This window comes from Sciurus vulgaris (genome assembly GCF_902686455.1).
Source record: "Sciurus vulgaris genome assembly, chromosome: X".
NCBI lineage: Eukaryota > Metazoa > Chordata > Mammalia > Rodentia > Sciuridae > Sciurus > Sciurus vulgaris.
The window spans coordinates 106443700-106466490 of NC_136471.1; the positions used below are offsets into that span (position 1 = coordinate 106443700).

At 35.1% G+C, this 22791-nt stretch overlaps 1 protein-coding gene, 1 long non-coding RNA gene and 1 pseudogene across 3 annotated transcripts in view; 1 reads left to right on the top strand and 2 right to left on the bottom strand.

The window, feature by feature from the left end:
- The window catches only part of LOC306650734, a 1184502-nt gene that overhangs the window by 387477 nt on the left and 774234 nt on the right, over window positions 1-22791 (top strand). The window lies entirely within an intron of this gene.
- Window positions 1-22791, bottom strand: part of CFAP47 (cilia and flagella associated protein 47) — a 400269-nt gene that overhangs the window by 165417 nt on the left and 212061 nt on the right. The window contains 4 exon segments of the mRNA XM_079122986.1: window positions 5194-5235; window positions 5863-6028; window positions 8382-8608; window positions 9551-9662. Of these exon segments, the coding sequence (XP_078979112.1) occupies window positions 5194-5235; window positions 5863-6028; window positions 8382-8608; window positions 9551-9662 (547 nt within the window).
- On the bottom strand, window positions 11440-12081 carry LOC306651142 (large ribosomal subunit protein uL16-like; annotated as a pseudogene). Its single transcript has one exon. The product of its transcript is annotated as a large ribosomal subunit protein uL16-like (transcript).

Consider the following 22791-nt stretch of genomic DNA (forward strand, 5'->3'; position numbering starts at 1 on the left):
CACATCCTTAGCCTTTTTTATTTTTTATTTTGAGATATAATCTTGCTAAATTGCTGAGGCTGGCTTTGCACAATCCTCCTGCCTCAGCCTTCAGCATGGCTGGGAATATGTCTCCTTCTTTTTTCTTATAAATTTTCCTCCTATCAACTGATTGGGGAGGCAGATTTGAGCTTCCTTTTAGCTCCTGACCTCTTTGCTGGTGGACTGTGCAATAATGCAAAAATCCAGTGCCATTGTATTGGTTTCTATATGCATGGGGCTGTAATCCCTTGCTTGATGTCAATTTCTGGTAACCCAGATAGGACTCTGAGTCCTTCAACTGCCTGCCCTAGATTCTGTGGCCCCTTGATAGGGTGTGGCTGTGGCTATGACCTGCAGTGGCCAGCTGGACTGATACCAGTCTGTAAGCATCAGCTGCCTGAATTTGTTTTCCCACCATGCCACTGTTAGCCCTCAGCACCAACCTCACTTTTGCAAAAAAGAAACTTTTCCAGGAAGAAGCTATCTCCAGGTGGATAAGCCTACTAAGCACAACTGTGCTTTGAACTGCCTTTCTAGTTTAGAGGCATAAACTGCACCTATGGTTTTGACTTTTTTTTTTTTTTTTGGTACCAGGGATGGAACCCAGGGGCACTTAACCACTGAGCCACATCCTCAGCCCTTTTTACTTTTTATTTTGAGACAGTCTCACTAAGTTGATTAGGCCCTTACCGAGGCTGGTTTTAAACTTGCAATCCTCCTGCCTCAGTCTCCCAAATCACTGGGATTATAGGCATGTACCACTGTGCCGGTTTGGTTTTGATTTTTGCATGTTGTTATAGTTTAGATCTGGAATGTTCCCCAAAGACTCATGTGCTGAAGGCTTGGTTCCTAATGCAGCAATGTTTCAAAGTGGGACTTTTGAGAAGTGACTGGATCATGAGGGCTCTAAACCTCATCAGTGGATTAGTCAATTAACAGATTAATAATTGTATGAACCAATGGGATATGGTGGGTCCTAGGTGGAGGTAGTAGGTCACTGACAACATGCCCTAGAAGGGATTATCTAATTCTTGGTTTCTTCCTCTCTTTCTCTCCCTCTGCCTCCCCCACCCCCTTTCTCTTCCTCCCTCTCTCCTGGCCACTACCATTAGGTGAGAAGATGTGCTCCGTTATGCCCTTTCACCAGGATGTACTATATCACCACAGGTCTAGAAACAACAGAGCCAAGTGGACATGAACTGAAACCTCTGAAACTGTGAGACAAAATAAATGTTTCATCCTCTAAGCTGATTTTCTTAGGTATTTTGTTAGCAACAAAAAGCTGACTAACGTAGAGAATTAGTTCTACAAGTAGGGTGAAATAATGTTTTTGGGAGTCTAGTCTAGTTCAATCATCTGGACTGATCTGGTCTGGTCTGAAAATGCATTCTGGTTTAATGCAATTGCTAATTGTATCCTTCTGCTTATTAGTGTGTTTGGTACTCTTTGTTTTATTAGTCTGTGTGTGTGATAATTGACTTGATAGACTAAGGGATTCGGTGGCTGTGGCAACAGAGCATTTGAAATTTTTCAGTATAAACATCTTTTGGCCTCCAAAGAAAGCAGAAAAATGCTCCCTCTGGCTCAATCTGGGCACCCCTAGGTGAATGAAGTCTTGACAGAGCTTTCATGGTAACATACCCATGAAGTGATGTGATTTTATAGGGAACCATTTCAGAAGAACCTACCTGTTTCTGGGTTGGGGGGAACTCTAGTAGCTAAACCCAGAGGTACACAGAAGGGAGTGAGTGATGGATCACATTACACCCTGACCAGCCCCACAACCCTTGATGTTTGGGGTTTTGTGAGGCACATAAAAGGGGATCTTTAGCTCATTGGTCACTCTCTGGAAAGGAATCCCCATAAGCAGCATATAGCTGACCCAAAACATTTCCTAAGCACCAATTCTTGCTCTGACCACCAGATAAGCCTTCTACAAAATAGGTCTTAAAGATGGCATTGGGCAGAATTTAGTTCAAACCCATCAAAGTAAAACTTCCCCCAGAATTCTGAGGAATTGTTTTGGAGGAATTTCCTGCAACTGCAACCCTATTCTTGGCAGGGGTTTCTCCTCTACTTTTTAACATAATTGAGCTGATGGTAATACCTTATGGCTTTTTTCTGGTGTGTTTGCTTTCAGTTCTGCCCACCTAGTTTATTATTTTGTTTGATCTTCATGCCTAATTAAAAATTTCTTATAAATACATTTAAGATGATTCTTAAACTGCAGTTATAGAGTTAACATGTAAGGACTTTTAACTCTCATCTATTTTCTGCCTATCTTAAATCTGTTGATTATTCAAGGTTTCTTAGAAGTTTGTTGTTTTAGCCAGTCTTAGCTAAAATGTAAACATCTAAGTGTTAACTCCTAAACTCATTTGAAACTGAGAAGGGGAAAAGAAAGGGATATATAAGAGGTTTATTTTTAAAAACAATAATAAAAAAAAACAAGGTGTTATGGGAATTGTTTTATCTGAAACAATTTGTCCCACAGCCTATAAAACTGTCAAGTGAAAAATAATTTAATTAACTAATCACTCAATCAATAGATGCCTTTTGAATCTCTATGAAAATACAAATGTGCTTATGAAAATAAAAAGAGTGAATTATACTAGAACCTTCAAGTGTCAGAGAGAAAGAATATCATAAAATAATTGTTAATCAGAAATTAGGTAGAAATATAAGTGACTGAAAATTATGAAGACAATTAACAAATATATGCATCTAAGATATCAAAATAGCACTAATCATTTATGAGATACCACTTCAACTTGAAAACCAGAGGAGCAAACACTTTTTATTGAACTGATATTCCCAAAGTCAAAATTGAGTAAATTCTCATATGGCTAATCAAATTTCTCTATGTATGGTTATTGTAAATAAAATTCATTGGCTAGTTACCTAGATGGAGTGAGAATGGACCACATAAGAGTGGAAACCAATAATGAAAATGCCATTCAAAGTATATGACCCAAAGATGGTGAACACTGGCAATACCTTTCTTTATCAAAGTTCTCAAAAGGCAAAAGCCTTCCCTACTGTGTTCACTGCTTTATCTCTGGTGCCTAAACATCGCCTGTACATGATAAAGTCTCAAATACTTCTTGAATGAAATATGCTGTCATCTAATATCTTAGATAAATGTTCTAGATATTTAATCTCTCTGAAACATAGAGGTTGAACTAGATCAATGGCTTTCAATGTATGTTCATTAGAACCCTGGCCTTATGAGAGTCTGCTTTATGAACCCCTGCTGAGGATACAACAGGGGTTAGAGGGCATCAGTAGATGGAGTCCTAAAGGATTTCTCTAGTTTTGAACAGATACATTTTACATTTATCTAATTTATGAACTGAATATTTCATAATGTTTGAGCTTGCCTCCCAAAATATCAAATGCACATTTCCAAACATACAGACATACTCTCAAACACAGCATGAAGTAATTTCTGAGGGTCCATAATAGCCTTATAACCTTCATATTTTAGGATTTCTGTTTATGTTTATGACTGTTTTAGTCAGCTTTTTCAATGCTGTGACTAAAAGACCCAACCAGAACAATTGTAGAGGAAGAAAAGTTTACTTGAGGGCTCACAGTTTCAGAGTTCTCAGTCCATATATAGCCAGCTCCATTCTCCAGGGTTCCAGGTGAGACTGACCACCATGGCAGAAGAGTGTGGCAGAGGTAAGCAGTTCACATGATGATCAGGAAGCAGAGGGAGAATCTCCACTCGCCAGATACAAAATATATACCCCAAAGCCACGCCCCCAATGCCCCACTTCCTCCAGCCACACCTCACCTGCCTCCAGTTACCACTCAGTTAATCCCTAGCAGGGGATTAATTCACTGATTGGGTTAAGACTCACAACCCAATCATTTCTCCTCTGAATCTTCACACATTGTCTCACATGTGAGCTTTTAGGGGATACCTCATATCCAAACCATATAATGATTTCATAAATAATTCCAGGTAAATTTAAGTAGATACAAACGGAATTATAAAATATTGGGAAAACTTAAGAATTTCCAGTCAAATTATGGCATGCTGGCTTTAGCAAACTATGATGGGGGATAAAACTAAATTGCCTAAGTATTGATATTATTGATATATCTTCTATGGTTATTAAAATCATCCTCCAAATTTTAGCCATTAAATCACTATGACTAAAAGAACTTGCAGATGTGTTCTATATCATTCTACAGAAATAACCAAAAATTCTATACACAGCCTCTGAATGACTGTAGTTGTAAAAGATGTGGTAAAAAAGAATGAGAAAGAGTTTTAATACCAACATTATAGCATTAAGAGCTCCATGAACCCACTCCCCAGCAAAGTGGAGAAAATTATAAAAAATAAAATTAAAAAAAGAACACATTTTATGTTTCTGGAAATGATCTTAAAGGAACATAGCTAATGGTCCTTCATTTATTCAAGGAAATCTATGAAAACTTGATTTAAAAGAGTGAATCTGTAGTATTTGTACCAAGAGGTGCCCCCAGTCCTCTCCACTCTCAGATTACCATGATGGAAATTATTTCGGATGAGTCCAAGCAAAACCAAATGATAATCTTTATCATTTCACATGGTGGGACATATATCCTTCCTCTTATTTTATATACCTGGGCATGCTGCTTGAACCTTTTTCTCTTTTACATGCATACCTACAATCCATATTGCATATTGTAGTCCTAATTTTTTATTATTTACTCATAACGGTTTCTTATTAATGAGTCCTTCAAAGGGAAGAATATGACAATTTTGATCATTTTTCCCAAGGCAATTGATGTTCAGTGCTATCATTGGATTAATGGCTGAATAAATAAATGGCTCAGACTGACGATTTTAGTTGTCTTTTAAAATAGTCTCAGATTTATCTTGTTCTCTCAAAAGGGATTTAAAAGTTATGAAAATAAAGTTAATCATTTAAAATTTTAATAGCACATTGGAAAGTTGTAGTTATTAAAGATAAAAATGTAACATATGGCAAGTGGTCTCAAAATGACTATTGGGAAGCCAAATTTACCCTTACAGCTGTGTAACTGACTCGGGATTTTATTTTTACTTTTATTTTTTGAAGTTGAATGTTTAGACAAGGCATCTTCACTCTAGTCCACATAGGATTCATCATTCCTATTGCCTTAGACCAGACATAACCCTTAAATTATTGTTACCTGGTTGGCTACTTGGTGTTTGCATCTGGGATCTCAGTTCTCCTAGGAAGGTAAAGTGAACAGATTATTTTATAATTTACAATTTATAATCACCCTTTCAAATGTAGAGATATTTTATAGTCAGAGTAAATGCACAGAAAAATAATAATTTTTTTTTTGATGTTAGGAATTGAACCTAGGGTCTCCCACAATCCCATATGCTAGGCAAGTGCTCTCCCACTGAACCCCCTGCCCCAGATAAAACTGTAGCCAATTTTAGTGAAAACATAACTTGGAACCTATAGTACAGGAGTTATGGTACATTCTAATATTTGCCCTGGTAAGAAATTACATTCTTATTATTATCTAGCAACTTGAAAAAAACTGAAATGAAAATGAAAGGTAATTTTAAATAGTTAAAAATATTTAGTCTCATTTTTTGCATTTTATCACTTGCAATGAATGTCACTATATCAATATTCATATTAAATCTTGCTTATACATTCTTGATCACCACAACAGAATAAAAGGGCACCAGGAAACAAATAGCAAATACTTAAGTAATAAAGACCATGGTTCAGATCAAAGATAAATTACTCATAAATGACACATTATTCACTTTTCATATGTCCTTGCCATCAACATTCCTGGAATAGTGCTAGATAATCGACTCAAGACATTGTTGATTACCTGGAGGTTTAATTCCTTGAGGCTGAGTCAACTTAGCTTGAGTTTCTGGAATCTGAGGAATGAAGATTTTTCTGGGGATATCAAAATGTTCTGGAAGACTCAGTTCTGTTCTATATAAAATGGACTTAGGCTTCTTCAACTTTGACATGTTAAAGAGCATAAGAGACTGCAAATAAATGGTCAAGTTGGAATTAAGTTTCTTAATTTTTACTTCCAAAACACACAAAAAAATACTATTATGTATTTAGACAATACATTTGGGAAAAACAAACCAAAGGACAGAATTTTTATTTCTTTAGAGTTATTATTATGTAATTGATAGAAGGCAGCACTAACAGATTTCACAGAACCAATGTAGTTATCCCTTATTGAGATGGTCAAGGTATCCTGCTCTAATGCTTTTCGTGTTGAGGAATTAATTGCCTGGGGAGGAAACTATTTTAAAAGTGAATAGCAATGAAAAAGTGCTTCCCTCCTTGAGTTAGAAGTTATGCTCTTTCACATCTTCCCATCAGATATAGTTCTTATTAGCAGTAGAGACTGAGCCATCCTCCTTCATTAATGATAGTTTTGTGATCATGTGAAAACATTTAGGTCTACCCCCTCTAAAGATTTGCAAATATCCTTCATATCTAGGTTTGATATTTTTAGTTCCTTCAGCCTTTATTCATATAATGTGGGTTACGTCAACTCACTTTTATGCATATCTTCTCTAGACACAATATTTTCTTTCTTACAATATAACAGTGAAGATAAACCCAGCTCTCACAATGTAAGTGAAGTAGGTTACAAGTGACACTTTTAATTAAGTTAAAAAACAACAGGATACATATTATGCAGTTCATGCCAAAGGATAGCCAAAAATACATAAGAAAAGTTATTTTTATTTCTCGGATTTCATAATCTGACAGGAGAAAGAGGAAAAATGAAAACAAATCTAATATGAAGGATAATTTATTAAATGGAATTATAAATATAAAAACTTTGCTGGGTTTTAGGGAAAAAGGAAGGAGAAAGTTAGAAACTATATACGTGTATACATAATGGAAAGGGATGCCATGATCAAAATCCTCCTCCCTAAACCATTTTTTTATTTAAATAAATAGTTTTTGGAAGAATTAGTAATGAAAAAAATAAAAGATAAAAAGGGAGAAAGACACAGAGCACTGTGATAGTCTGAAAGTTGGAAATGATCACTCACTAAAAATATTTATCCTAATAATGTACTGATAACTAAATAAATCTTCCCAAATTCACTATTATATAGAAGTAAACATTTTGGTTTAAGTTGAAGAAAATCACCAAATTCTTGGAAACGTAGAGCAGATAGGTTAATTAAGAGAATGCCAAAGCCTCAGTCTTTAATACTTCTGAGCCTATTCAGACCTTAAAATCCAGGTCATATTTAAAATATAATCATTAATTATTAGAAATTTGTGGTTAGGCTGATTGATTCTGGCGTTCTGCCAAATCAATCATTAATACAATGTCACGCATTCTGTTATAACATATGTAATTGTAGACATAAAGCTTAAACAACAAGGATGAAAAATATAAAAATGTATATAATTTGTTAAAGCAGAATCTCACTCATTTTAACAGAGACCACAAGTAATGGAGGGAGGAGGCTGCCCTCTGATGTCTAGGGAAAAGTAATACAGGAAGTTCAAAGGCTATGGGGAGCACGCCTGGTACATTTGGAGCAAGGAGGCCTGTGCTGAGGGAATGCCCACGGGTCAATGTGCTCCACTGGAGGAGTTGAAATCAGAGAAGGCAGAACCTTCTGCCAGGAGGATCTTATAGACCATCCTGAGGATGTTGGTTTTTATCTGACAGGAACTAGAATGTCAGAGAGGAGCAATATGAGCAGGTTGGTATTTAGAAGAATTACTTTAGCTTCCCTTTGAGAATAGATTGATTATACCTTATTTCAATCATAACAATAGATTGTACCATATTTCAAGCTATAAGAATAGAGTCTATAGTAATAGTAGTAGTAGTGATAATAATCATAATCATCACAATAATATTCATAAAGAGAACACTTACCATACTAAGCATTTTACATATATATCTATCTCAGTTTTTATAAATTATCAACATCTCTATATTAAAAATACAAAAATGGAGATTTGGGAGGTTTAAATAACTAGGCCATAGTTACACAGCTGGCAGTTTTAAAATCTGGATTTTTAGCCTGGTATTCCAACATCAGAGATGATCCTCTTTGGATTTGCAGCGTAATATTCTTGGCAACTTGTAGAACATGTCTCCATTCATTCCCTTCCAGAAATTCTGGAGTAGGGCCAAAGTGCTGGTGTTATTTAAAGTTCTCCAGAGCACTCTAATGTCCAGCCAGAATTGACAAATACTTGAATTAAAGACTACAATGTACAACATGATACCTTAGAATGCTTAGTTGGAAATTTATTATTTAATGAGCTTAAAAATACTACTGTGCAAAAATGTTGTCATGATGAAGTATAACAGTTCTGCATATTTTAAGAGTTAGCAAATACCTCAATCTTGGTCAACCCCAGAAGGGCGACGGCCACACGGACGCTACTGCTCTCCAGAGTGCCTGTGATCAACCTTCGCTCATGCTCAATAGTTGACATCTGTTGTTGTGCTGCAAAAGCCAAAGCCTTTTCCTTGGCTTCATTAGTCAGTGGCAATTTAAGGTCCACATCTAGGATTTGACGAAGTTCACATTTCAAATACAGAACTGGATCTTCCCTATTATACTCTAGGGAAAGCAAAAATATTCATGAATGTAATGAACATTTGTGTCTGTGACACTGTTATCCAGAATGGACTTGGGATGGCCTATCATATTTTAAAAATTAAAAAAAAATATATATGAAATAACAGAATGAGACAAACATCATTACCCTATGTCCATGTATGATTACACAAATGGTATGATTCTACTTCATGTACAACCGGAGAAACAAGTTGTACCCCATTTGTTTATAATGAATCAAAATGAATAAATTATTTAAAAAATATGAAACTGCAGTTATGGTCTTCATTAAACAGAGTAAAAATAATGGGCAACACATTTCAATTAGGAATAATTCAGTGCTTCAAGAGAAAGTCTTTGGGAATTAAAGATAGTTTATTGGTTTTCTTCAAGAAGAGTTCTAATAAACTTTCCTGTCATAAAATCATTAATATACTCAAAAATTTGATGACCATTGTGCTCCTATGGGTATTTAGAAGGTAAGGGAAGCAGAAATAAATGTCACACACACACACACACTGAGGACTGGCAAGAAAAGTCATTTTCTTTCATTAACAACCTTACATCTTAATTCTTTCAGGGTTAATGATCAAGAGCTAGAGAGTAAGGTAGAATTCCAGGTTATATAACAATATGTGGATTTTTGAGAGTACAGTGATTTCCAAATTATTTGAGAAATGGAGGGTCTGTTGAGTACTATTTTGTATGTCAAATTCTAATATTTATCTGAAGACTGAAAAAGAGCTGTTGAAAAGAATCATCACTGATGTTTTTAAATTGGTAAAATGGTGCCCTATTTCATGGATCCTGATATAAAGTTAAAAGGAGGTCTTTCCAGATCAAATTACATACTGAAGAAATATACTACAAGTATGCTTACATGGCTGAAGGATGAATAGTCCCATTTCAATATTATAAATGAAATCAGATATACGTATACTATACCTTTTTCTGGAGAATTGTTATAGTCAATGGTAGTTGGAAGCTTCATTGGAAGGAAATTGGAAGGCAAGGGGATCAATCCTTTTCCTTCCACAATGTATATTAATTCTCCAATCTAAAATACAAAGCACACAATGGTACTAAATTTTAAGAGCTCACAAAAATATGTTGAATCTTTATGCTACAAGGAAAATCTGTATGCTCTAAGAACTTCATATGGGTTTTCCTAAGCAACAAAGACTCTAAATGGGTAGACAAAGCAAGTTTTAAATACAGCCTTATCATATGATGGGAGAAGTTTTACATTAGTCAGACAGGAGGATTGATTAAGAAAGTTCCTGATCATCATTATACCTACACATATCCTTGGGTGGTCAAAAAAGCAATCAAGAAAATTTTTCCTTCATATTTCTTTCAACATATTATTGGAAGGGGTGCATTATTTTTGCAAGGTGTCTGAGTCCCTAAGAGTCTATATTTTAAAGTGTGGGCTTTTGAAATGAGCGTGTGAGGGCCTTAAAATATTTTAGAACAACTATTTAGGCAGGAAATACAAAGTGTTAAACAGAGAAAGCAAAAATAAAAGTGTGAGCAATGCAGGGCAGCAACACGATTCAGTGAGAGATCAATGGAAGTGGGCATGTCTGATTTTAATTGGTACTGCCATTTATTAGCTATTAAGACTCAAGCAGATTTACTAAGTCTCTGAGTTCCAGTTTCCTCCTCTATAAAATGGGATGAACAACACCTTTATTTTGGGAGTTTAGAGTTTAAACGGAAAGTATTTGGAGAGAGAAGTCTCAAAAGATACATCCTGCATACAATCACAATAGATGAATTTTATTTAGATCTTGATTCAAACAAAGACACTTACAATAAAATGGGAGAAAAAAACAGCCATGTGACATTCAAGGAATTTGAACACTATCTGGATATTTGGTGGCATTAAGAAAAAGACTTAAAATATTTTAGTAGTAATGGTATCATTGGCCATGTCAAAAAAGTGAGTGTTATAGGGACACTTACTGAACTATTTATGAATAAAATGATGTAGTGATTGGGATTTACTTCATTACAATAATAAAACACGTTTGGCTACCTACTATGAAAATAAGTGAAAGGAATAGGGGAGATTTATTGTAGCTTTATCTCTACAGTACTATGTGTAGGAAACCAGGATATGACAACCAAAATTATTATTCATTTGTACAGGGATTATTTTGACCTGAAGGCAATTGAGAAGCAGCAGATATAAGAAAAACTCTCAGCCCTCACCCACCTCACCTATTTGCATAAAAGCAGGATATAAATTTACAAAGGTATTTACAATTTTAAACCCTCATCTGCCTGGAGATGACACTAGATTAAGCTACATAACACTCCCATTCATTTGACTTCCGACAATCTGCCTTCCCTACAGATTCAAAGTCCTTTTCCTTTATTTCATCACTTCTCTAAAAATTTACATTCTTGGGATGGGGTTGTAGCTCAGTGGTAGAGTGTTTGTTTAGCATGGGTGAGGTACTGGGTTCAGTCCTCAGCACCATGAGATAAGCAAACAAACAAAATGAAGATCAAATTCTATTTAAAAATTACATTCTTTGTTGAAGATGTTACGTTTTGGGAATTTTTAAGTCACCCCTTTGAGATTTACTCTTTCCTTGGGTATCTATCATGTATATATGAAATATATATGTTAATAAACTTTTTTCTTGTCTTTTGTTATGAATGTGTCCTAGTTAAGAACTATGAAGGGTAGAGAGAAAATGATTTTTCCTTCCTTCTGTATGTATTTTGTGCTTTCCATAATATATATATATATATATTTTTTTTTGGATACAATATTTATTGGTATGTGTGAGATTAAGAAGGGGACAGCACAGTGGAAGCCCTCATAAGTGCAGGGCCCGCCACTTGTCCTGGAGACCATGTTTGGAGTTATATTTGACCCCACAACCATCAGGAATGAGCCACTTCTCAGTCACCATGTCTTAAAATTCATCAGTATTAAACTTGGTAAAGCCCCACTTTGAGAAGTGGATCTTCTGGCGGCCAGGGAACCTGAATTTGGCTCTGTGTAGGGCCTCAATCACATGTTCCTTGTTCTATAGCTTGGTGCAGATGGACATGATGACTTGGCCAATGTGAACCCTGGCCACTGTGTCTTGTAGTTTCCCAAAGGCATCCTGCATACCTGTCTGGAGCCTGTCAGCCCCTGAACAAGACAATATCTTGTTGATACAGATGACATGAAAAGAGAGGAGTTGCACTCAGATATAAAAGCCATCTTTGCCAAAACTTTTTACCAAGTACTTGCTGGCACAAATATGGGCAGCCTCCAAGGCTTCAGAGGATAGCTGCCCATATTCATCAGACACCATGTGGCCACAGAGTGGGAACTCATACACTCTTGCCTTTTTCTGCCCAAGGTCAAAGATGCAGATTTTATCATCAGAGACATCCCGGCAGAAATGAGACTTTGGGTAGGGCTTGTTTTTACAATACTGGAAACAATGGATGGGGCAGTGGCCCATGGTGACACCAGGATCTTGAGTGGTGTGTTGAAGAACCATAATAAAATATTTTGAGAAACCTCTATATTGTAGGAAGTAGAATGACAAAAGGTGGTGAGGACTATATGAGGTCACACAGATTAGAAACACAGCCCTTAACCTGGTGTTTACCAGGCACTTAAAAGAATGCATTTAAACAGAATATATCCATTCTTTGAGAACAGGGATTCATAAATTTTTATGTGCATATAAATCAACTGAAGATGTGAAAATTAAGACCTTACTCAAAAGATCAAGGGTGGGACCAAGACTAGCAAGGATCTATGAAAATGAAGGCTGGCAAATTTAGATACAATGGAGAATCTTAGAATTGGCTTGTGACAGGCATTCAACTACCTGAAAATCAAAATGAAATAAACCTAGATTTGAATCTAGGATGGTAACTAGTTTACTAGTTTGAAGTGTTTCACAATCTTTTTTTGTGGGGGGGGGGCAGGCTCTAGTGATTGAACCCATGGGTACTTAATGGCTAAGCCAAATTTGCAGTCCTTTTTATTTTTCTTTTGAGACAAGGTCTTGCTGAATTGCTTACGGCCTCCCTAAATTGCTGAGGCTGGCTTCGAATGTGCAATCCTCATGCCCCAGCCTCATAAGTTTCTGGGATTACAGGCATGTGTGCCTGGTAGTGTTCCACGATCTAATAACAATATTATCTGTATGACAAAGAAAGAGACTATTCTAAAGATATCTTTAAATAGGCAATATCTATGCAAATTATATACATTTACCAAATAATAGAAATACATATTCTAAAATAAAAATATCATAGATAAGTAAAATGGTAAAAAATTGAAAATTAATCTGTAAACAGTATTAAGACTGAATAATTTCTGATCTTCAGGTCAATTTGTATTTAACTTTATTATCTCCCCACTGGGATTTATTTATAATTCACTTGTTGGTCTATTTTCATATGATAATATTCCACAAAATTTCATTGATTGAGATCCACAATTGGGCTGGGGTTGTAGTTCAGTAATAGAATGCTTGTCTCACACATGTGAGGCATTGGGTTCAATCCTCAGCACCACATAAAATTAAGTACATTAAAAAAAAAAAGATATTGTGTTCATTTACAACTAAAAAATATTTTAAAAAGATCCACAATTATCTAGATTTCATGCTGAGAAAAGGAATATGAAAAACTCTGAATGCTTTAAACTGTTTAGCATTTAAATCCACATATTTCTGTTAATGAATAGTACTATGTAATATATATTTATATATGTATATGTATATACATATATACATATAATTTAGTACTTTTGCTATGCAGCCATGTACTTTGCAAACAAAAATCCAAGCCAGCTATTTGAAATGTAATTTCTTTCTTCTTGTGTGCATATGTTTCACTACAAATGCAACCTGATCAATACTAAAAATGTAAAATTTATAATAATAATTGAAGTAGATGACAAATATGTCATTCAATGCAGTAGAGACTGGAGAAAAGAAAATATTATTTTGTTTATTTCTCTTTAACTTTTCTTTCACCCTTATTTTTAGCTAAACCTAAATTGTTTTTCTCCAAATATAGCTTTTATAAGAAATTAAACTCAATAAATAGTTATCATAATTGTTTGGTTTAATATGAGCCTGAATGAAACCTGAATTACAGCTTGTCTATCTCTTGAAAATGCATACCAAGCCATAGTAATCAATTTGATTTTCCAGAGTATTTTTCTCAAACATAAATTATAAACAGCTCTAGTCATTAATTAGACAATCATATATTAACTGGGACTCATTCAATTCCACATTTCTACATCTTATACACACAGTATATTATGATCTCTCAAAACTTATTTTACCTAACTTATTCATTTTCAATATGTTCTTTTTATTTAAAAATAATCACCTGATGTAACTGAAAATTATGCCTGTCTTGTCTGTGTAGAATATTATTCAGAAGAGCTACAATCCAAAGTGTTCAGTAATTATTTTTCTTGTAATAAAATTAGACTAGGAAAGCAACATAAATGTAATAAGAACTGATTTAAAGTGGAGAAGTCCCTTATGTTCCAAATCTAAAGGCTGGGATAAGAGAAATGAAATTATCTCACACTTGTCATTGTGAGCTATTCTAATAGTTACCTATACAAGTTCCACCCTGCTCTTAATTTCATATCTTTCAGTTGGCAAGCTTAATTAGAATTATATTTATTTCCAAGGAAGATGCTAAGTCCCATTGACAATAATAAGAAACCCTCATAGAAGATATTTTGTTCCTCTTCTGTTATCTAGTTACAGTTACATGGAACTTTATAAGAAGATCAGCTATTAATTACCTGGAAGGGAGGAAAACAAACACTGAATTGTCAGAAAGTTTTGATCCCAGCTTTTCCACTAATTAGCTGGGTAACCTTGGATAAGTCATGGATCCCCTTCAGATACATATAAATTCAATCTTATAAAAGAAAATAAAATGAGGACTGGGGTTGTGGCTCAGTGGTAGAGCGCTTGCTTAGCACATGTGAGGCACTGGGTTGAATCCTCAGAACCACATAAAAATAAACAAATGAAAAAAAGGTATTATGTCCATCTACAACTAAAAATCTTTAAAAAAAATAAAAAAGAAAATTTAAAAACATCATTGACCTAGACAAAATGCCTCCAGATTTTTTCATAGATCTTAAATTCTATCTATTCTCTTAACTTAGGTCTAGATCTTTACAGGTATTTAAACTTAGTTGTTTGAACTGATTGAGCACTATTACATTATTTCAATGGCCAAACAGTCACATAGGTAGCTAAAATTCTAAAATGTTAAACTACATATTCTAGCATGAGACCATTAATCATTACAGGTGACTATTTGTGCCATAATTATAATGTGAACCTGACCAGTAAGAGTAATCACTGCTGTTTTAAAATAATATTTTACAGAATAATTTATAATAATTACATCAGAGAGATGAATTAAAACATATCGTGAGCATAAGAATAAGACTGATAACAGGATTTGTAGGCCTGCGCTAAAACCTTAACCTTCTTAACAAAATTTTAACACAATCCTAATAAAATCCCTGAAAATTTCTTCCACAAACATTTTGAGAAGGCAAAAATATATTTAAATGACAAAATATGAATGGATTGTTTGATAGAAATACATGGTACATTATAAGACATCATTTCATCTAACACAAGGGAACTATACATGGAGTTTAGAAATCATTGTGGTAATGAAATCAACAATCACTCTTTTCCTTTAATATCACATTTTTGTGTGGTGCCAGGGACTGACTCCTAGGCCTTATGTGTACTAAGCAAGAGATCTACATCCCGAGCCCCTATCATCACATTTTTCAGAACCATCTCTATTTTAAAGATTGCCACCAATTTCCCTTCAAGTCAATGAAAACTCATTTCCTTTCGAGTGTGAACATTATCCAAACTATAATCAAGATTGATCTTTAGACATAAGCAAGATGATTAAACAAGAGGATACCTACTCATATCCTACCATCATCACAAGAATTCTACACCCTTCCTTAGATAAAAGGTTCTCTGGGAACATTGAGATTCAGATAAGAGGTTGTGAATCCCTACTGGAACTCAAGATTTAAGAAGGCCATGTTGAGAGTGTAGACCATCACCCAGGTGGTTGAACCATAGATTGTACTCCCAGGTTTAAACTAGGGAATGGCCCCATTCCTCAAAGGACGTGGCTATAGACTTGCCTGGACTTGAGCCTAGAGGCCAAACCATGGGCCAAGGGGTCCAGAAGGAATTATAACTACTAGTGCCTCAGGAGGAAGGTACATATGTCCACAGATATGTCTTGACAGTGAACCTGAAAGTTACCCTGTAATTGACTCCAGTATACCACTTCCCCCACCCCCCCCCGCCCTGCAATCTTGTGGTTTTAGCCTGTTACTATTCATACAGAGACCCAGAAGGAGAACTGTCCTTCTGTCTGATAGCCTTGGAATTACTCATTTGTCTGAGACTACAGGACATGCTCCTAGCCTCTGTACCACAGCAGTCTGAAGTGGCCCTGTCTTAGCCCTGGTCCTTCCATTTGCACTCAGGGAATATTCCTCTCTGTACAGAGAACTTCCAAGGGATACACAACCTCCTACGTCACCAAAGAGTGCATTTTAGCCTCTATCTCACTGAAGATCTTAAGAGAATACAGTCAACCCAGATTCTCTTGTTGCAGCTGGGAAACTGTTCTACTGTGGAGGAAATTGCTAGTAAATGTATATATCTGGGCCACTACAACAGGTTCATCAGCCTCTATCCCACAGCAGATTCAGTGGGGGTCCATTCTCAGCTCTAGCTCCTGTTGCTGAAGTTGAGGCACTATTAGGCCTATACAGGAAACTTCCAGGAAGTATGCATGTGGACCCAAAGCACAGGCTTATGAACCTGGGTACCTGTCCAGTTCTCCCTAACAAAATAGGGAACATTAATAGATTGAAAAGGAGACATGGACTGCATTGCAACAATAGTAGGGGGTTTCAACACCCACTTTCTGCAAGGGACAGATCATCCAGACAGAAAAACAACAAAGAAACACCAAAATGAAATTGCACTCTAAAGCAAATGGACCTAACAGACATTTACAGAACATTTCCACACAACAGCTGCAGATACACATTCTTCTCAACAACATATGTGACATTCTCCTGGATACATGTTAGTCCACAAAACAATTTTTAAAAATCAAAATAACATGAAGCATTTTTGCTGACCACAATCCAATAAAACTAGAAATCAATAGGGAAGGATCTATAAAAACTGTACATATACATAGAACACAAAACAAAAAATGGATTGATAAAATGAAAACAGGAAATTTTAAAAAATTATTAGGACAAATGAAAATGAAGGACTAAAGATAAAATTCAGTGGTAGAGTGGTTGCCTAGCATGCACAAGGCCCTGGGTTCAATCCCTGGCACAAAGTAATGAAAAAAAAAAGACAATGTAAATGGAAACAAAACATACCCAAGCCTATGGGATACAACGGAATCAGATCTGACAGGGGAAGTTATAGCAATAAATGGCTATCTCAAAAAATTGGAAAAATCTCAAACAACCTAACATTGCACCTCTAGGAACCAGAGAAATGAAATCAATTCAATTCAGCTAGTAGAAGGAAAGAAAATATACATATTGATCAGAAGTAAGTAAAATAGAGACCACAAAAATGGTACAAAAGATAAATGAAATAGAGTTGGTTTCTTACAAAGATAAAAAATAAATTGACAGGCCATTAGCTAGACTAAGAAAAAAAAATGGCCAAAATAAATATAAGCAAGAGATGAAAACAAAGACATTACAAATGATACCAAAGAAATACAAAAGAGCACAGGAGACTATTAGGAACAACTATACAACAACAAATTGAAAAACCTAGAAGAAATTAATACATTCCTGGATACATACAACCTGCCAAGATTGGATCATGAAGAAACAGAAAACCTGAAGAGACCAATAACAAGTAACAAAATTGAATAAGTAATAAAAAGTCTCTCATCGAAACAAAATAAAACGAACAAAAAATAAACAAGCAAAAAAGCCAGGATCCCATGACTTCACTGCTGTTTCGTAGAAACCAAACATTTAAAGAGCTAATATCAATGCTCAAACTAATCCCCCAAACTGAAGGAGATGGGATTCCTCCAAACCCATTCTTTTAGGCCACCATTATTCTGATATCAAAACCAACAAGAAAGGCAACTATATGCCAATAACAACGATGAACACAGATGCAAAAATTATCACCAAAATACTAGCAAACCAAACTCAACAGCACTTTGAAAAGATCACTCACCATGATAAAGGGAGATTCATCCCTGAAATGCAAGTTTGGTTCAACACACACAAATCAATAAATGTGATATATTGTATTATCAGAACAAAGGACAAAATCATGAAATTATTTCAATAGAAAAAGAAAAAGCATTTGATAAAATTCAAATGCTTTCATCATTAAAACTCTCAAAATAATAGGTATAAAGGGAATGTACCTTAACCCAATAAAAACCATATATGACAAATTCACAGCTAATTATACTGAACAGGGAAAAGTTGAAAGTTTTCCCCCTAAGATCCAGGACAATAAAGGGATACCCACTTTCAGCAATTCTATTCAACATAATACTGGAAGCCTTAGCCAATGCAATTAAGACAGGAAAAAGAAATAAAGAGCATCCAAGTTGGAAACGGTATGTCAAATTGTCCCTGCTTGCGAATAACATGGTTTTATATACAGAAAACTCTAATTACTCCCCCCAAAACAACTAGAACTAATAAATAAGTCTCATAAAGTTGCAGGATAAAAAAAATCAACATAAAGAGCTAGAGCTAAGTATAGTGCTGTGTGCCAGTAATCCCAGCTTCTCAGGAGGCTGAGGCATGTGGATGGTGAGTTTGAGGTCAATCTTAGCAATTTAGCAAGATCCCATCTCAAAAGAAAAAACAATCAACATAAAAATCAATAGTGTTTCTATGTGGTAGCAGTGAACTACTATCTGGAAAAGAAACTAAGAAAACAACCCATTTTAAAATAGGTATAAAAGCAAAACACCTAGAAAGATGAAAGGTAAAAGATCTCTACAAAATCTATAAAATACTGATGAAAAAATTGAAAAAAACACCAAAAAATGAAAAGATGTCACATGTTGATTGATTGGAAAAATTAATAGTTAAAGTATCTATACATTCAAAAGCAATCAGTGCAATCCCTGTGAAAATACCAATGATATTTTTCACAGAAATAGAAAAATAAAATCATCAAATTGATACAGAACCATAAAAAACTTGAACAGCCTAAGCAATCTTGAGAAAAAGGAACAAAGCTAGATATATTACCCTAGCTAACTTCAAAATATACTACAAAGATACACACACACACACACACACACACACACACACACACACATACACACACAGACTAGTGGAACAGAATAGAGAACCAAAAATCAACCCACATGTCTACAGCTAAGTGCTTTTCAACTAAGGTGCCAATAATACACACTGGTGAAAGGACAGTCACTTCAATAAATGGTGCTGGGGAAACTGGATAACTGTATGCTGAAGAATAAAGCTAGAGTCCTATTTCTCACTATACACAAAAATCAAATATAAATGTATTAAGACTTAAATGTAAGAATCAAAACTATGCAAGTACTAGAAAAAAACATTGGTGAAACACTTCACGACATTGGTCTGAATAACAATTATTTTGGAAAAGACCTCAAAAGCATGAGTTTAGAAAGTAAAAAAAACAAAAACAAAAACAAATATCATGAATGGAATTATATTAAACAAAAAAGCCCCTGCACACAGAGTGAAGAGACAACTTAGAGATTGGGAGAAAATATTTGTGAACTGCATTTGACAAGAAGTTAATATCTGGAATATATAAGGAACAAAAAAGGAAAAAAAGGGAGGGGGGAGAAAAAGAAAAGAAAAAATAATCAAATTTTAAAAAATCGGCTAGTGACCCGAATAGACATTTCTCAACACAAAGCATACAAATGGCCAATAGGTGTATGACAAAATGGTCAACATTGATATTTACCAGGACAATGCAAATCAAGACCACAAAGTTGTATCACCTTAGCCCAGTTAGAATACCAATTATCAAAAAGCCAAAAAGTAAGTGGCAAAGATGTTGGGAAGAGGGACTATTATAGCACTATTGGAGTGATTACTACAGCCATTGTGGATAATAGTATGGAAGTTCCTCAAAAAGTTAATAATAGAACTACTATGTGATCCAGATATCCCTACTAGATATATGTCCAAAGGAAATGAAATCAGTATTTTGAAGACATATCTGAACTTTCTTGTTTAACTGCAACATAATTCCCAAAAGCCAAGATATGGAATCAACCCAAGTATCCATCAATGGATGGATGAACTTCAAAAACATGGTAGATATTTACAGTGGGATAATATTTCAGTCTTAGAAGAGAAGGGAATCCTGTCTAAATCCTGTCACAACATGAATGAACCTGAGTGACATTATGTTAAGTGCAAAAAGCCAGGCACAGAAATTCTATCTCACTCATGTGGAATATAAAATAGTTGATCTCACAGAAGTATAAAGTAAAATAGTTATTGAGAGAGGCTAGGAAGGACAGGAGAATGGGAGGATGAAGAGAAGTTGGTCAAAAGATATGAAGTTACAGTTAGGAAGGATAAATTTTATTGCTCTATGGTGCAGTAGAGTGAATATAGTTAATAATTGTTGATTTCAAAATAGCATGAAGGGAGGATTTTGAATGTTTTTACCATGAAGAAAAGATAAATGCTTAATGTGATGGATATGCTAATTACTCTGACTTGATCATTACACAAAATATACATATATTGAAATAACACACTATACTCCATACATGTGTACAATTACTATGTATTAATTTAAATAAACAAAAATTTTCAAAAGATTGATACTTATAGCAGTAGAATCTTTACAGTTCTTTCTTGTCCCCCACTTCCTTTTTCCTTTTTCTTCCCCCAGTATAGTTTTTTCTCTCAACATTGAGTCCCATATTCCTCTGTTTCTCTACTGCTAGTGATCAAACTGTGGTCCTTGTCATCTGATATCAGATATACAGAGCAGGAAAAAAGAAGATAATAAAGAACACTGGTGTGTAAACTCATATAATAGTTTTCAAGACTCTCACAACCAATCTTCCAGCTTCTACCTTCTGTCTCCAAGTCTTAATCTATTCTCTGTTTTGCCACCAGAAATGTTTTCTGAAACAAAAATGAAATCAGGCCCCATCTGTTTCCATTTGGTACAACAACAACTAAGTTATTGAACTTAAAACTCATTCCTCTCCTTAATATGTCTGATATACCCAGTCAAATAATATTCTGCCACTTACAACAAACCAATCTCACAATTCATATTTAAAGCATCCATGGAATTTCATGAATAGCCTGTTTGCCTCATGTTCTTAGCAGTTTTTCCAGAAAACACTTCTCCCCGTCTAACTTTTCTTTTTAACTGAAAAGTTTCTACTCATCCATCTTGAACAAATTCCTCTATATGTAAATTATACCTGTCTCTACTATCACATAGAGACACATTCTTCCTCTATTGTAGAGATTGTCAAGTCTGTTTGTTTTATAGAAATTAATAGACATGTTCCGGGGTACCATGCACATTAGCAATTATTTTGCCTTGCAGGGGAGCATCCTTTTTTTAAAAAAAATTTTGTAGTCGTAGATGGGCAGCATGCCTTTATTGTATTTATTTATTTTTATGTGGTGCTAAGGATCGAACCCAGTGCCTCACAAGTGCTAGGCAACCACTCTGCCACTAAGCTATAGCCCCAGCTCCACAAGGGGGTATCTTGTTAAGGGCTAGGTTGTTATAGCACAAGGCTGCATCCATTAAATTAAGTACATATGCATTTTTCTTTTATGTGAATGTGCTGTATGTTCAGCAAGCTTTTCTCATCAACCTGGAGAGGCACCTATACTTCAAATCCACACAGGTTTCTGTGTGAGCTGGGCCAGGCCTTCACAAGTTTGCCTTCCCCAGTGGAATGTGATTCCCTTGAGTGCAGGGATCATATTCTTTCGTGTGATTATTCTTTTGTGCCTAGAAAATTGGCTTTATATGTTGGCAAATTAAATTGAATTGGGGAGGAGTGACAAGACTAGTAAAAGAAAATTACTGAAATCCATTTTGGTAAATTTAAAACTTCTTATAATCATTCTCTGTATTCAACAGTTTCCTTCAAGAATAAGAGGGGGTATAGTTCAGTACTAGAACACTAGCCTACCATGCAGAAAGTCCTGCGTAATAAAAAGTATTGTTCTTTCATCTGCTACATGTCATTTGAGATAATGTCTTCTAGAGCTAAAATGTTCATACCCCAGGGATGTGGGATTTTTATAAACTAGTTGGTGTTACCTTTGATAAGGGTATCCTCAAGAGTAAGTATGCATCAGGTACAAATTTTCATCATCAGATTTTCTCCTCATATTTTACTTGGAAAAGGATACACAGCTTAGTGTAAGACAAAAATTTTACAGTTAATAGAAGAAAGGAAGGTGACTGAACTGGGAAATGGCCTTGCAGTGGGGAGAAGTCTGAAACTCTGCGTAACTTTGGGTGTATTTACCACATAGATTGAGACTTAATTCCAAATTTCCAGGGGGGCATTATGAGGTAATTAAATGTTTCAGAGTATTTATGGGATGGAAAATATTTCATCTTACCTGTTTTCTCAGGAATTTAGGGGTGTGCTTTTTGGGGAAGAGTGTAGGTTACCTTCTCCCATAAAAAAGAAAAGAAGTAGCTTGGTGTGATGGCACATGCCTGTAATCCCAGTGACTAGGGAGGCTGAGGCAGAAGGATTGCAAGTTTGAGGCAGCCTCAGCAACTTAGCAAGGCCCTGTCTCAAAATTAAAACAATAAAACAAAAAGGGCTGGGGTTGAGGCTCAATGATTAAGCACCCCTGGGTTTAATCCCTGATCCCTGTCTCCTCCAAAAAAGAAAAGCAGTTGTAACAAATTGAATTAAATATTTAAAGAAGCAAATGAAATTTGCTTTGCCATTAAAAATCAAAAATTAAAAAATCACCCTCAAATAATATTCAGTCTCTCAAGTTATAAATGAATCTTTAATAAAACTCCAGTTAGACTAAATTTAAAATTCTATAAAGATTTCAGTATAATATGATTTCATGTTTTTAC